The 12,728-nt window shown below is 36.7% G+C and overlaps 2 protein-coding genes across 5 annotated transcripts; both read left to right on the top strand.

The window, feature by feature from the left end:
• Positions 1–4,274: 4,274 nt before the first annotated feature.
• Positions 4,275–9,539, top strand: LOC129919341 (uncharacterized). The gene has a single exon (XM_056000231.1). It carries the CDS (start codon positions 4,275–4,277, stop codon positions 9,537–9,539), a length of 5,265 nt encoding a protein of 1,754 aa, XP_055856206.1.
• Positions 9,540–10,110: 571 nt separating this feature from the next.
• On the top strand, positions 10,111–11,757 carry LOC129905192 (phenoloxidase-activating factor 2-like). 4 transcript variants are annotated; one of them, XM_055980609.1, is made up of 3 exons: positions 10,111–10,267; positions 10,411–10,634; positions 10,695–11,757. In XM_055980609.1, the coding sequence occupies exons 2-3, from the start codon at positions 10,419–10,421 to the stop codon at positions 11,520–11,522; spliced, it is 1,044 nt and encodes a 347-aa protein (XP_055836584.1). In that variant the 5' UTR covers positions 10,111–10,267; positions 10,411–10,418; the 3' UTR covers positions 11,523–11,757. The 4 variants fall into 4 exon arrangements, with proteins under 4 accessions (XP_055836584.1, XP_055836585.1, XP_055836583.1 ...); XM_055980610.1 differs by having other exon boundaries at positions 10,111–10,275; XM_055980608.1 differs by having other exon boundaries at positions 10,111–10,316.
• Positions 11,758–12,728: the final 971 nt, after the last annotated feature.

Here is a 12,728-nt window from a genome sequence, read left to right as displayed (position 1 = left end):
ACAAAGTGAAATTACGCCGATTCGGCATTATTTCACTTTTTCACTGAGGCAAATCCTGCTAAGTGGAACTTAAGAAAAATTTCAATGTAACCAACTGTATTCTAAATACTAAACAAAAAAGATATTTTTTGCCTACGGTAGAATCAATTTCGAGGTGTGAAAATAGAAATTCGCGCGAATTTTTATTTAAAAAAAAAAAATTAAATATTCATGTTACTCAGGCTCAATTGAAAAGTTTACCTTTATATCTGACTTTCTTTTTTAAACACTTGTAAATACAGTTGGTTTTATTTGATCAATATTTTTCAAAAACTTTTTCAACTGCATTAATGTCGTTTTCGATTCAAAGATTCACTCATTCTGAAATCCAATGAAAAATTTCGAATCGCTTCCACTCAATTCTGAAATTTAATATCTGTATTGGTGAAAAATCAAATAAAAATGTTTTGTTTTTTCACTAGGAGAATTTGTTTCACGTTTAATTTTATTTAATGTCGTTTTCGATTGGCTCTACGGAAGCGTCCGGAATCATTCAGAAGCCTTCTGAAAGTGTTTAATTCGCACAAACATGACAGACAGAAGACAGAACGCTTCTCAGAATAAAAATTCTCTTCTTGATTTCAAAACAGAATTCACTCAAAATCAATAATATTTAGGTAAATAATTAAACGTCAAACCGAATGTCCTACTAGAAAAGCAAAACAATTTTATTTGATTTGTCACCAATACAGATATAAAATTTAAGATTTGAGAGAAAGCGATTCAGACCTTTGTATATCAATTCCAAATTTATATACAATGAGAAATTCTCTTCTAAGAAGCGAAGCATTTTCGTGCGAATAAATAAACGCTTTCAGCAGGCGAAACGAAAAAGCCAACTGGGAAGGCCTCAACAAGTTTTTTAGTACATTCAACCGGTCTATTTGTTTTCTTGACAGGGACGTTGACGCTTGTGCTGATATGGTAACCAACATCATTAATATTGGGTTAAACAGTTTTGTGCCTCACAGAACAAAGAGCATCAGGCCCAAAGTAAACTCTTGGTGTGACTCCAGTTGTAAGGATGCTATTAAGGTTAGAGAATCGTTTTTCCGCTTATATAAAGCAAACCGTTCTGAGGAAAACAGATTAAAATTCAAAGAAGCAAGAAATGCCTGTAATGCTCTGATTAAAAGAACCAAATTCTTACACGACCAAAAAATTAGAAGAAAAATTTTGGAGTGCCCTAAAGGCAGTAAAAACTTTTGGTCATTCGTTAAGAATATCAAGAATTCAACATCATCATCGGTTCCCACACTCATCTTCAATGATAACCCTGTTGTAAGGTCAATTGACAAAGCCAATTTGTTTGTTAAAATATTTGCAGCAAACTCCACCCTACCTAGAAGCAACATGAGCCCACCTGTACTTGAGAACGTAAGATTTTCTATGGGACAAATTCATTTTAGCACTCGTATAGTCGCTAGAGTACTCAAAGATCTCGACATTCATAAATCTGCAGGGCCCGATGGTATTTCACCCATTGTTTTGAAGAAATGCTTTTCCACATTGGCGAAACCCCTTCGTAACCTTTTTTATCTTTCATATTCTTCAGGTCGTTTTCCAAGTGGATGGAAAAAAGCATTTGTTCAACCAATTCCCAAGAAAGGCGAATCTTCATCACCATCTAATTACCGGCCAATCGCACTCACCTCCATTCTATCTAAGGTCATGGAAATATTAATTAATCGCCAGCTTAAAAAATATCTAGAAGAACGAAAGCTTATCAATGACCGTCAATACGGCTTTCGTTGCAACAGGTCCACTGGTGATTTGATGGCATACCTTACCGAAAAATGGAATGAATCACTTCATCGTTTTGGCGAAAGTAAAGTTGTTGCGCTCGATATTTCAAAAGCCTTCGATAGAGTTTGGCATCAAGCTCTTTTATCAAAGTTGTGTGCTTTTGGCATCGATGATTTACTCATTCAGTGGATTAGCGATTATCTTTCTGACCGATCAATTCAAGTTGTTTTGGACGGTTTCAAATCCGATGTTCAAAAAATAAATGCTGGTGCTCCCCAAGGCTCTGTTCTGTCTCCAACTTTGTTTCTCGTGTTCATTAACGATCTATTGTCCCAAACTGCTAATCCTCTCAATTGTTTCGCTGACGACAGCACCCTAAGCTTTTCATACTTGTTTACAAATTCACACCCATCTTCTTTAAGTATTGAATTGCAACGAGAGAGTATGATAAACTCGTTAAATTCAGACTTAAACAGCATTGTAACATGGGGTATGAAAAATCGTGTGGATTTCAATGCATCTAAGACCCAAAGCTGTCTGTTGTCGCTAAAGAGAAATATTCCTCCCCTACCAATATCCATGAATTGTACATCAATCGAGGAAGCTCAAAAACTCTCGATCCTTGGTATGACGATAACAAATCACCTATTGTGGAATGAGCATTTATTAGATATTGCTAAAAATGCAGCGAAATGTTTGGGTTTCCTCAGGAGATGTGAAAAATTCTTTTCCCCTTCTGACCTGGCTACAATTTATAAGGCGTATATACGACCGAAGCTAGAGTACAACTCCCATATCTGGGCTGGAGCACCAAAAACATCATTAGCTCTTTTAGATAGGGTCCAGAACAGAGCAAAAAAACTGATTGGTGATAGGTCAATCTCGGAAACGTTTGTTTCCTTAGAACATCGTAGAAATGTCTCTTGCCTTTCATTGTTTTACCGCTATTTTTTTGGGTTGTGCTCTAGTGAAATAGCCAGTTGCATGCCTCCCTTAAAACAATTTTCCCGTAATACCCGCTCCGCAAATTATGCCCATCGTTATACCCTTGAGCCAAACTTCGGACGAACAGTTAAGTATAGGGATTCTTTTTTTAGTCGAACAACACGAATTTGGAATTCCTTACCCAACTCTATTTTTCCTTCCCATTTCAATGTGCAAACATTTAAGACAAATGTACATCGTTATCTCCTACTTAATCCTATTTCTGTTTCCTAAACGCTCGCACTGTGTTAATAGCTAACATATAAAGGGTAGTCATAACCCCTTGAGTGCGCGTAAATTATAAAAAAAAAAAAAAAAATAGATGACTGTATAATTAGTTTCAGCAGTTCAGATTATCCTAGTTCTATTGTTTTGGTTAAAAAGAAGGACGGCACAAATCGACTTTGCATCGAGTATCTTTTGTCTAACGCAAAGATTATCAAAGTTTAACTCAAGAAAGTTGTTGTTAAGCTTGTTTCAGCCAAATGTTTCATTCTGCCTAGATTAATATTAAAAGTAGTCCGTACACATATAATTTATTTACTTCTAAAATTTAACTTATACCCACAGATAATGAAAAAACATCTACATCTAATCTGACCTTATGACCAATTTGACAAAAATAAAACCTTAAAATAGCTGTTCTGTACTAAACAACCTAAATCTAACTTGCCTTAAAATTCATTCATTCAAATTTATCAAAATTATCAATTATAAATTTTATTCACAATTACCAAACATTACAAATCATACACTATGAATTCTTCTTAAAATTTAACTCAAATCAAAACTGTAACTTATTTTTTTTGCTAACTTGAAATCTAATGTAAAACTCTTGTTTGTATTTGAAAGCACAGTAACTTAATTTTCGCTCTTCTTTTTGTGCGTATATTCGTTGCACCTGCAAGCATAAAATATTTCAAAGCATCTTCCCTTTTGAAGCGAACCACCAAACAGAGCAGACCTTTCTTGGAGCTGGTAACAATTATCGAATTAAATAAACATTTATATTACATATGAACTTATTATCGTTGCCTTTACATTCTGTGCATTTTGTATGGGAAGATTTTCTGCTCGGGCTTCGCTGTGAATCATCATCAATAAAATTACAGTCCACTATTCCTAAACATCAGAATGATCCTTCTAAGCCGAATTAAGTGAACAATTTCTTAATTTAAAGACAATCGTGTTTCTGAAATTCGTGAAATTAAAACTATAAAAAGTGTTAAAGACTACGTCGAATTACATATATATGTATGGATGAAATGATGTGATGTTTTTTATATATATGTAATCCGTAGCTCTATAATACTTGGTAGTGCTATTACATATATTTATTTAATTTTTTTTTTTGTGCTGTACCTACGATTTATCGAACATTGAATCAATAACGGTACAGTTTAATTAAAACTGTTTTGCACACGTTTCTGCATTAACATACGAACTCATACGAACATATTAATTTTTTTTGTTTGGTTTTAATCGAAAATTGAATTATAACTGCGATGGCAAGTGCATTAAAAGTTAAGTGCGGTAATGCAAAAGGGCGCTTAACTCGGGCGGCAGCATTTGCAGAAGCGATTGATGAATCTATAACAATCGAAATGCTTGAGATTCGGTTAAATAAACTCGAGACCACATGGTCTGAATATTCATCTCTTCATAACGAAATTCTTGAAAAAGCTGAAGATGAAGAAGTTAGTGAATTAGAATCTGAATTTTCGGAATACGAATTAAAATATTTTGTTTCAAATGCCGAGCTCGTTAAAGCCATTCGCGATAGGGAAAAAACTTCCACCAAACCAGTGGAAGTTCTTGATAATTCTTCTGCGTTTAATCGCTTAGCTGAGCAACAATCAGCCTTTCTCGAAAAAATTAATTCGTCTTCGCCATCGTCAAATAATTCCAATACTTCTAAACTTCCGACAATCGTTGTGCCACCATTCAGTGGATGTTATAAAGATTGGCCTTCGTTCAGGGACATATATCTGGGTTCAGTCGACACTAAGGTGAATCTTAGTCCGACCCATAAATTTCATTACTTGAAATCCTATCTGCGTGATGACGCAGCCAATCTTATAAAACATTTGAAAATAAATGACGCAAATTATTCGGAAGCTTGGGATCGCTTAGAAAGACGGTACGATCGAAGCCAATTGATAGTTCAATCTTTTATTGAAACTTTTTTGTCACTTCCTACTGCAAATAACTCTAATGTTCAAACTTTAAGAAAAATTTCTGACGGTGCCGATGAAGTTGTGCGTGGTCTTAGTGCGTTGGATAAGACAGGTCGTGACCCTTGGCTCATTTATTTATTGTTAAACAAACTTGATTCGGACACCAAGCAAGCTTGGGCAGAGAATATCGGTTCTCGGGAAGACGTTACTATAGTCGAATTACTAGACTTTTTAGAACTACGGTGCAATGCCTTTGAGGCTTGTCAATCACTTTCCAGTCGGTCGGGTTCATCGCGTACAAAGCAATCAAACAATATTCGAGCTCATCTTGCTGGGCCTTCAGACTCAATTTCGAAATCCAAATGCCCAATGTGTCAAGACAATCATGTCCTTACTCAGTGTACTAAATTCGTCGCGTTAGACATTGACTCTCGTCGAAGTTTTGCGAAGACAAACTCGCTTTGTTTTAATTGTCTTAAAGCTGGACATTCATCGCAAAAATGTTTTTCTACTTTTCGCTGTCGGGTGTGTAGATCACGCCACCATTCGTTGGTGCATCCTGATGATGCAGCAAATACAAATCAAGTTTCGTTAACGGGTTCTTCTAACCAAACTCAATCTTCGTCATCAACCTCCGCTCAATCCAACACCACCGAATCGCTCGTTAGTAATCATTCGCTTGATGTTAGTCGTCCTAAGAAAACTCTTTTACCAACTATCTTGGCTAGAATTCAAGACAATCAAGGAAATCTGATAGACTGTCGTGTTCTTTTAGATTCCGGGTCACAGTCTACATTCATTGTTGAATCTTTCGCTCAAAGACTCGGTTATCATCGTAAGCATTCAAGAATTCCTATCCTCGGTCTATCGTCGACTGAAGTTGGATATACAAAGGGCCTCATCTCACTAAATCTTCGTTCTCGTGTCAATTCTTCTCACTTATTCGTTGATGCCTTTATACTCGATAAATTAACTTCAAACTTACCAACCAAATTGATAGATGTTTCCTCCTGGTCTCATATTCAAAACCTCGACCTTGCTGATCCTACTTTCAATGTCGCCGCCCCAATCGATGTTCTTCTCGGTGGTGACAAACTTTGGAGCATTCTCAAAGATGGACAAATTCGAGGTCCCAATGGATGCCCAATCGCACAACGCACTTCGTTTGGATGGGTCATAACCGGACAATTTTTTGAACCAGAGGAATCGAACCATTTTATCTCATTTCACTCTTTACTCGATTTAAGTAATTTGATGCAACGTTTCTGGGAAGTTGAGGAGGTTTTCCCAGCAAACAGTTCTATCGTTTTCGACCAGGCCGAAGAACATTTTCAACTGACTTTCTCTCGATCTCCTGACAGGAAGTATGTTGTTCACCTTCCTTTTAAAACTCCAAATCCATCTTTCAAAAATACTCTTTCGCTCGCTGTTTCTCGCCTATTCGCAATGGAACGTCGGTTCGCTCAAAATTCGAAACTGAGAGACTTGTATTCTGATTTCATGCGGGAATATATCGGCTTAGGCCACATGATTCGAATTCCTCGTGACGAAATTAAGTGTTCTAACGGTAGATGTTTTTATCTACCACACCACGCGGTGCTAAAACCAGACAGTTCGTCTACTAAATTGCGTGTCGTTTTTGATGGCTCTGCCAAAGACTCCACTGGTAACTCGTTGAACAATGCATTGTTGATAGGCCCTCCTATTCAACGGGACTTAATAGGTGTTTGCTTGCGGTTTCGACAACATCCCTTCGTTTTTACTGCCGACGTCGTAAAAATGTTCCGTCAAATCTGGGTAGATGACTCCGATTGCGATTACCAACGCATTGTTTGGCGCGACTCTCCCTCAAAGGAAATCGAACATTTTCGGTTACGCACTGTAACATATGGTACAGCTTCCGCTCCGTTTTTGTCAGTTCGGGTTCTGAAGCAGCTTGCTGAGGACTATAAATCAGAATTCCCGAATGCAGCGCGTGTTCTACTGGAAGACGTATACGTGGATGACGTTATGACGGGAGCAAAGTCACCCAAAGACCTTATCGAATTGAAATCCGAATTAGTCACTCTTCTTTCCATGGCCAACCTTGAGTTGCGGAAATGGAGCTCCAATTGTTGGCCACTCCTAGCTTCTCTTCCTAAAGAGCAATGTGAATACTCTTTTTACGACACTGAACGTTCAAATTCGTATATTAAGGTGCTTGGAATGCATTGGAATCCATCAAACGATGAATATTCCTTTCGCATCTCGAAGTCTCTTCCAACCATTTCATTGACAAGGCGTTCGCTGTTGTCTGAAGTATCACGAATATTCGATCCGTTAGGACTGTTGGCACCCTCAGTTGTACTTTTCAAAATGCTCTTTCAGGAACTCTGGTCATCGAAGTTAAAGTTGGGATGGGACGACCCGTTGCCTCCAGAGTTAGCTGATCGTTGGGATAAATATCGGAAGGAAATCTGGTTTTTTGAGCAAGTCCAAATACCTAGAAACTTGTTTACCTCTTCCTTCGATGACATTGAACTGCATGGCTTCTGCGATGCATCCACGCTCGCTTATGGTGCCGTCCTGTACACTCGCTGTAAAGTTGCTGAAGGAAAGTACAACATAACAATTGTCGCTGCCAAGACCAAAGTTGCTCCGTTAAAACCGGTGTCCATTCCACGTCTAGAGCTGTGTGGGGCCTTGCTGCTGACTCGCTTGTTAAGTCTTGTTAAATCGTCGTTTTCGTACAAATTCACAAACATAGTGGCTTGGTGCGATTCCGAGATCGTTTTACACTGGCTATCATCTCCTCCTCGTCGCTGGGTTACTTTCGTTGCCAACAGAACCGCTGCTATACTGGAAGTTACACCAAGAAGTTGCTGGCGCCATATTTCATCAGAGTCAAATCCAGCAGATTGTGCGTCGCGCGGTGTTATTCCGTCTAATCTCCCGAACCATCCCCTTTGGTGGACTGGCCCATCATGGTTGTGTCTGGAGGAAAATGCATGGCCTGAACAAAAATTCGTGACCTTACAACAAGAAAACAACGATATATTACTCGAGCAAAGACTATCTCCGCTCCAAGTGCTTCAAACCTCAGCGGAAAATTTTGATGTCATCGATCACATAATCAGCAAGACCTCGTCGTGGTTTCGAATGCAAAGAATACTCGCGTACGTCATTCGCTTTATATTCAATTATCTGTGTGAAAAATCTAAACCTAAACGTCAGCGTCGTACCTCGTATCTAACTCTTAAAGAAATTCATGTCGCCAAAACAACCATAATTAAATCGGTCCAACTAACATCATTCAGTGAAGATATTCGTACCCTAACACTCAAAAAAGAATTGCCCCTGAAATCCAAACTGCTCAAATATTCCCCATTTCTCGATAATAAAGGTCTGCTTAGAGTAGGAGGAAGAATTAAAAATGCCAATATATCTTTTAACATTAAACATCCTTATATTCTTCCAATTAATGACTTTTCTCATCTTATTATAGAAGATATTCATAAGAAAAACTTACATCCTGGAGTCTCCGCAACGTTCGCAATCGTTAGACAGCAGTACTGGATCCTGGGTTCTCGAAATCTCACCAGAAAGATTGTTTTCAAGTGCACTACATGCTTTAAATTGCGAAAAACAACTTCTTCGCAGCTAATGGGTGACTTACCATCGCAACGCGTATCACAAAGCCGTCCTTTTTCACACACTGGGTGTGACTATGCTGGGCCGCTTTGCATAAAGCTGTCCAGAGGTCGAAATCCAAAAACTTCAAAGGCATATATCTGTCTATTTGTGTGTATGGCTACGAAGGCTATACATTTGGAGCTAGTGAGTGATTTGACCTCTGACGCATTTCTCGCAGCTTTTCGTCGATTCGTTTCCCGGCGTGGACTTTGTTCGAATGTGTATTCGGATAATGGAACCAACTTCCAAGGTGCACGTCGGTGCTTGAACGAGATGCACAAGTTAGTCATATCAGAAGCATACAACGAGGCTGTTGCAACATCACTTGCGAAGGACAATGTAACCTGGAACTCTATCCCTCCATCGTCCCCTCACTTTGGTGGATTGTGGGAGGCTGGAGTAAAGTCGGTAAAGTGTCATTTGCGACGAGTAATTGGAGCATCCATCCTTACATTTGAAGAAATGTATACGGTGCTCACTCAAATTGAAGCTATCTTAAATTCTCGTCCTCTTTGTGTGATTTCAGATAATGACTTAAATCCATTAACACCCGCTCACTTTCTTATAGGTGAACCATTTACTGCTGTTCCAGAGCCAACAACGCTGTCCACGCCTTTGAATCGCTTGTCGCACTGGAACCATCTACAAAATATGGTACAAGGCTTCTGGAAACGGTGGCATGTGGAATATATCACCACCCTACAAGAACGATCGAAATGGAAGACGGCAACTCCGAATCTCAAACCAGGGGACCTGGTAATAATTAAAGAACCAAACCTTCCGCCAACTAAGTGGCTTCTTGGCAAAATCGAAGCAGCAACCCAAGGGACTGATGGCCGAGTACGAGTTGCTACTGTAAAGACGAACAGTGGAACATTTGTTCGTCCAATTACCAAACTTGCCCTACTACCCATATCCTGAAACTCGTTCCAGGGGGGCCGGGATGTTCTGTACTAAACAACCTAAATCTAACTTGCCTTAAAATTCATTCATTCAAATTTATCAAAATTATCAATTATAAATTTTATTCACAATTACCAAACATTACAAATCATACACTATGAATTCTTCTTAAAATTTAACTCAAATCAAAACTGTAACTTATTTTTTTTGCTAACTTGAAATCTAATGTAAAACTCTTGTTTGTATTTGAAAGCACAGTAACTTAATTTTCGCTCTTCTTTTTGTGCGTATATTCGTTGCACCTGCAAGCATAAAATATTTCAAAGCATCTTCCCTTTTGAAGCGAACCACCAAACAGAGCAGACCTTTCTTGGAGCTGGTAACAATTATCGAATTAAATAAACATTTATATTACATATGAACTTATTATCGTTGCCTTTACATTCTGTGCATTTTGTATGGGAAGATTTTCTGCTCGGGCTTCGCTGTGAATCATCATCAATAAAATTACAGTCCACTATTCCTAAACAATAGCAATTCTGCACAACAAGAGGAAATCCATCTTGGAAAGCTTATTGATAAGGAAGTTTAAATACGACCGTCTTACTGATCAGTACACATTTAATACAAATTCTCATTGCACGTATTATTTGAATTTGTTTTAAAATTGAATCATTTAAATTGAAAGCTTAAGTAACTAAAAATAGTAGCAAAAAAATATATCCAGGGATTTAATGCATTCAGAAGTATAAAAGTTAAAAAAACCCGATTCATCGTTTTTTATATTTTTTTTAAGTATGGTGTTTCTGTTTTTTTTTTATTTAATTTTCACTATCCACCTCAAATTATTTATTTTCAAAATAATAATAATTTTAATCTCCAATTTTAGATTTGATAATGAATGCAAAACTAATTCTCATCCCAATTTTCCTAATTGGGTTATGTATGGTTCAAAGTGATGAAGAATTCCCAAATAGGATTGACACTGGTTCGGGTAATTATAATAAACCAAATCCCAAGTATCCTGGTTCAACAGTTACAACAAAACCAGAAACACTTCCCCGTCCACGTAACATAAACTTAGAATATGGTGACATTCGGTATAATTATAAGGCAAGAAAACTTTGATAAAACTTTAAACCTTATTTTAATCTTTATTTTAATTTTTTCAAGGCAAGCACATGCGGCTATAGAAATAAAAATGGAGTTTTATCCAATATCAAAAATGTCTCTAATAAGGAAGCAGAATTTGGTGAATTCCCATGGATGGTTAGAATTATTAAAAAAGGCAAAGTTGTAAACTCTTTCAAATGCGGAGGTTCTTTGATAGCTCCAAGAGTCGTTTTAACTGGAGCTCACTGTGTAAAATCCTTACAAGCCCTGAATTATCTGGTCAGAGCTGGTGAATGGGAATCTAATTCAGATGACGAACCATTTCCACATCAGGAGAGACAAGTCGTAGAAATAATTATGCATGAAAATTTTGATGATGGTGACTTTTTGGAGAACAATATTGCTCTACTTTTCCTCGAGACAGAATTCGATGCGGCTCCTCACATCAAAACAGTTTGTTTGCCACCAGCCAACACAAATTTCGACATGTCACGTTGTATTGCTTCTGGCTGGGGAAGGGACAAATTCGGATCAAAAATACATAGAAAAATTATGAAGAAGATTGATTTGAGAGTAGTTCCAAAGGGTAAATGTCAAAACGCCCTTAGAAAAACTCGTTTAGGAGAATACTTTGAATTGCATTCCAGTTTTATTTGTGCTGGTGGAGAAATTGGAAAAGATACTTGCACAGGAGACGGTGGTTCACCATTAGTTTGTCCAATGGCCAACAATCCCGATCGTTACTACCAAGTTGGAATTGTTTCTTGGGGTATTGGATGTGGTGATAAAAATGTGCCTGGTATTTATGCAAGCGTTCCACATCTCCGTTCTTGGATTGATAAACAATTGGCTGACAAAGATATCGATACAAAATTTTTCACGCCATAAATGTTGACATAATTATATAAAAAGTGGACAATCAGTGCTAAAAACAAACAACTAAAACTAGAGCAACATCGTTTGGTAGCTAAATTCTAGTAAATAGACTTTTTTATTAATCCTTGAATAGATTCAGAAAATAAATACATACCATTAAATCGTTATAAAAAAAAATAAAATTATAAATATATCAAATTATATTGAAATAAATTACCACACTTTAAAGTAGGATAACCTCAAAAATATCCAAAATGTTTTTTGACGTGATAATGTCTTATAAATCTACTATTAGAGATACAAAAATCTTCTATAGCTTATTTGAAAGATAATAGTCTAAGAGCCAACGACATAATGAATCAAGTCATCTAAAGAAAGTTGTGAGGCATATCATTAGAAAGGGCCTGGGGAGTAAAGCACGAATCGTGAAGTAAAGCTTAATTAGGGTTGCCAGGCATATTTTGACGAAACTAGTAATCGAGATGCAAAATCCCGGACTTTCCCGGACAAATAAGGACAAAAAAAAGAGTACAAAACTAGGACAAAAAAAAAATGCATAATTTTATAAAAAAATAACCGAACAATCCTATTAAAATTTAACTAAAAATCACATTTTTAACCCTTGTTCCCGTAGTATTTTTTTCTTATTTTTTCACAAAAAAAAAAAATAGATAAAAAACTCTGAGACAAAGTTTGGCCTTCTCGGTAAAGTATTATAATTAACATTTGAGCTATAATACTACAAAAGTTGCAATGCAATTCCAATTTAAAAAAATTTTAAAATTCCATTGAAAACCAATTGCGCAAAATTTTAAACGATTTAGTTAAATGCAAATAAAATTTTTAGTAAGTTACTAAGTAAAGAAATGGTCTTTTTGACTTAGCAACTTACTTAAGTGGCTTTAGATCGTTTAAAATTTTGCCATATTCTATATTTTTGAGTTTTGATTATATTGGAACAGAATACAAAACAAAATTGAGCAGATAATAAACCAAAATAAAAACGCCTCGCTTTTAATGAACTCGATTCGTTTTTTGAATAATAAGGGCCAATTTTTCAATAGTCAGATAAACCTCAGAGCTTATTCCTAGGAATAAAAGTTTTTTTTTATATTGACATTTATTCTTATGATAGTCTAACTGACGATTGAAAAATTAGGGCTAAATGAATTAAGACTAGCATACAAGTAGTGAGATAGGGTGTTTTCATAAACGTCT

Source organism: Episyrphus balteatus, chromosome 1, assembly GCF_945859705.1.
Source record: "Episyrphus balteatus chromosome 1, idEpiBalt1.1, whole genome shotgun sequence".
Lineage (NCBI taxonomy): Eukaryota > Metazoa > Arthropoda > Insecta > Diptera > Syrphidae > Episyrphus > Episyrphus balteatus.
The sequence above is the reverse complement of the archived record's forward strand: the minus strand, read 5'-3'. Positions and strand labels throughout refer to the sequence as shown.

Coding starts and splice junctions, on each gene's coding strand:
- LOC129919341 (XM_056000231.1), top strand. CDS start 4,275: ATGGCAAGTGCATTAAAAGTTAAGTGCGGTAATGCAAAAGGGCGCTTA.
- LOC129905192 (XM_055980609.1), top strand. CDS start 10,419: ATGAATGCAAAACTAATTCTCATCCCAATTTTCCTAATTGGGTTATGT. Junction 10,635..10,694: donor ACATTCGGTATAATTATAAG/GCAAGAAAACTT, acceptor AATTTTTTCAAG/GCAAGCACATGCGGCTATAG.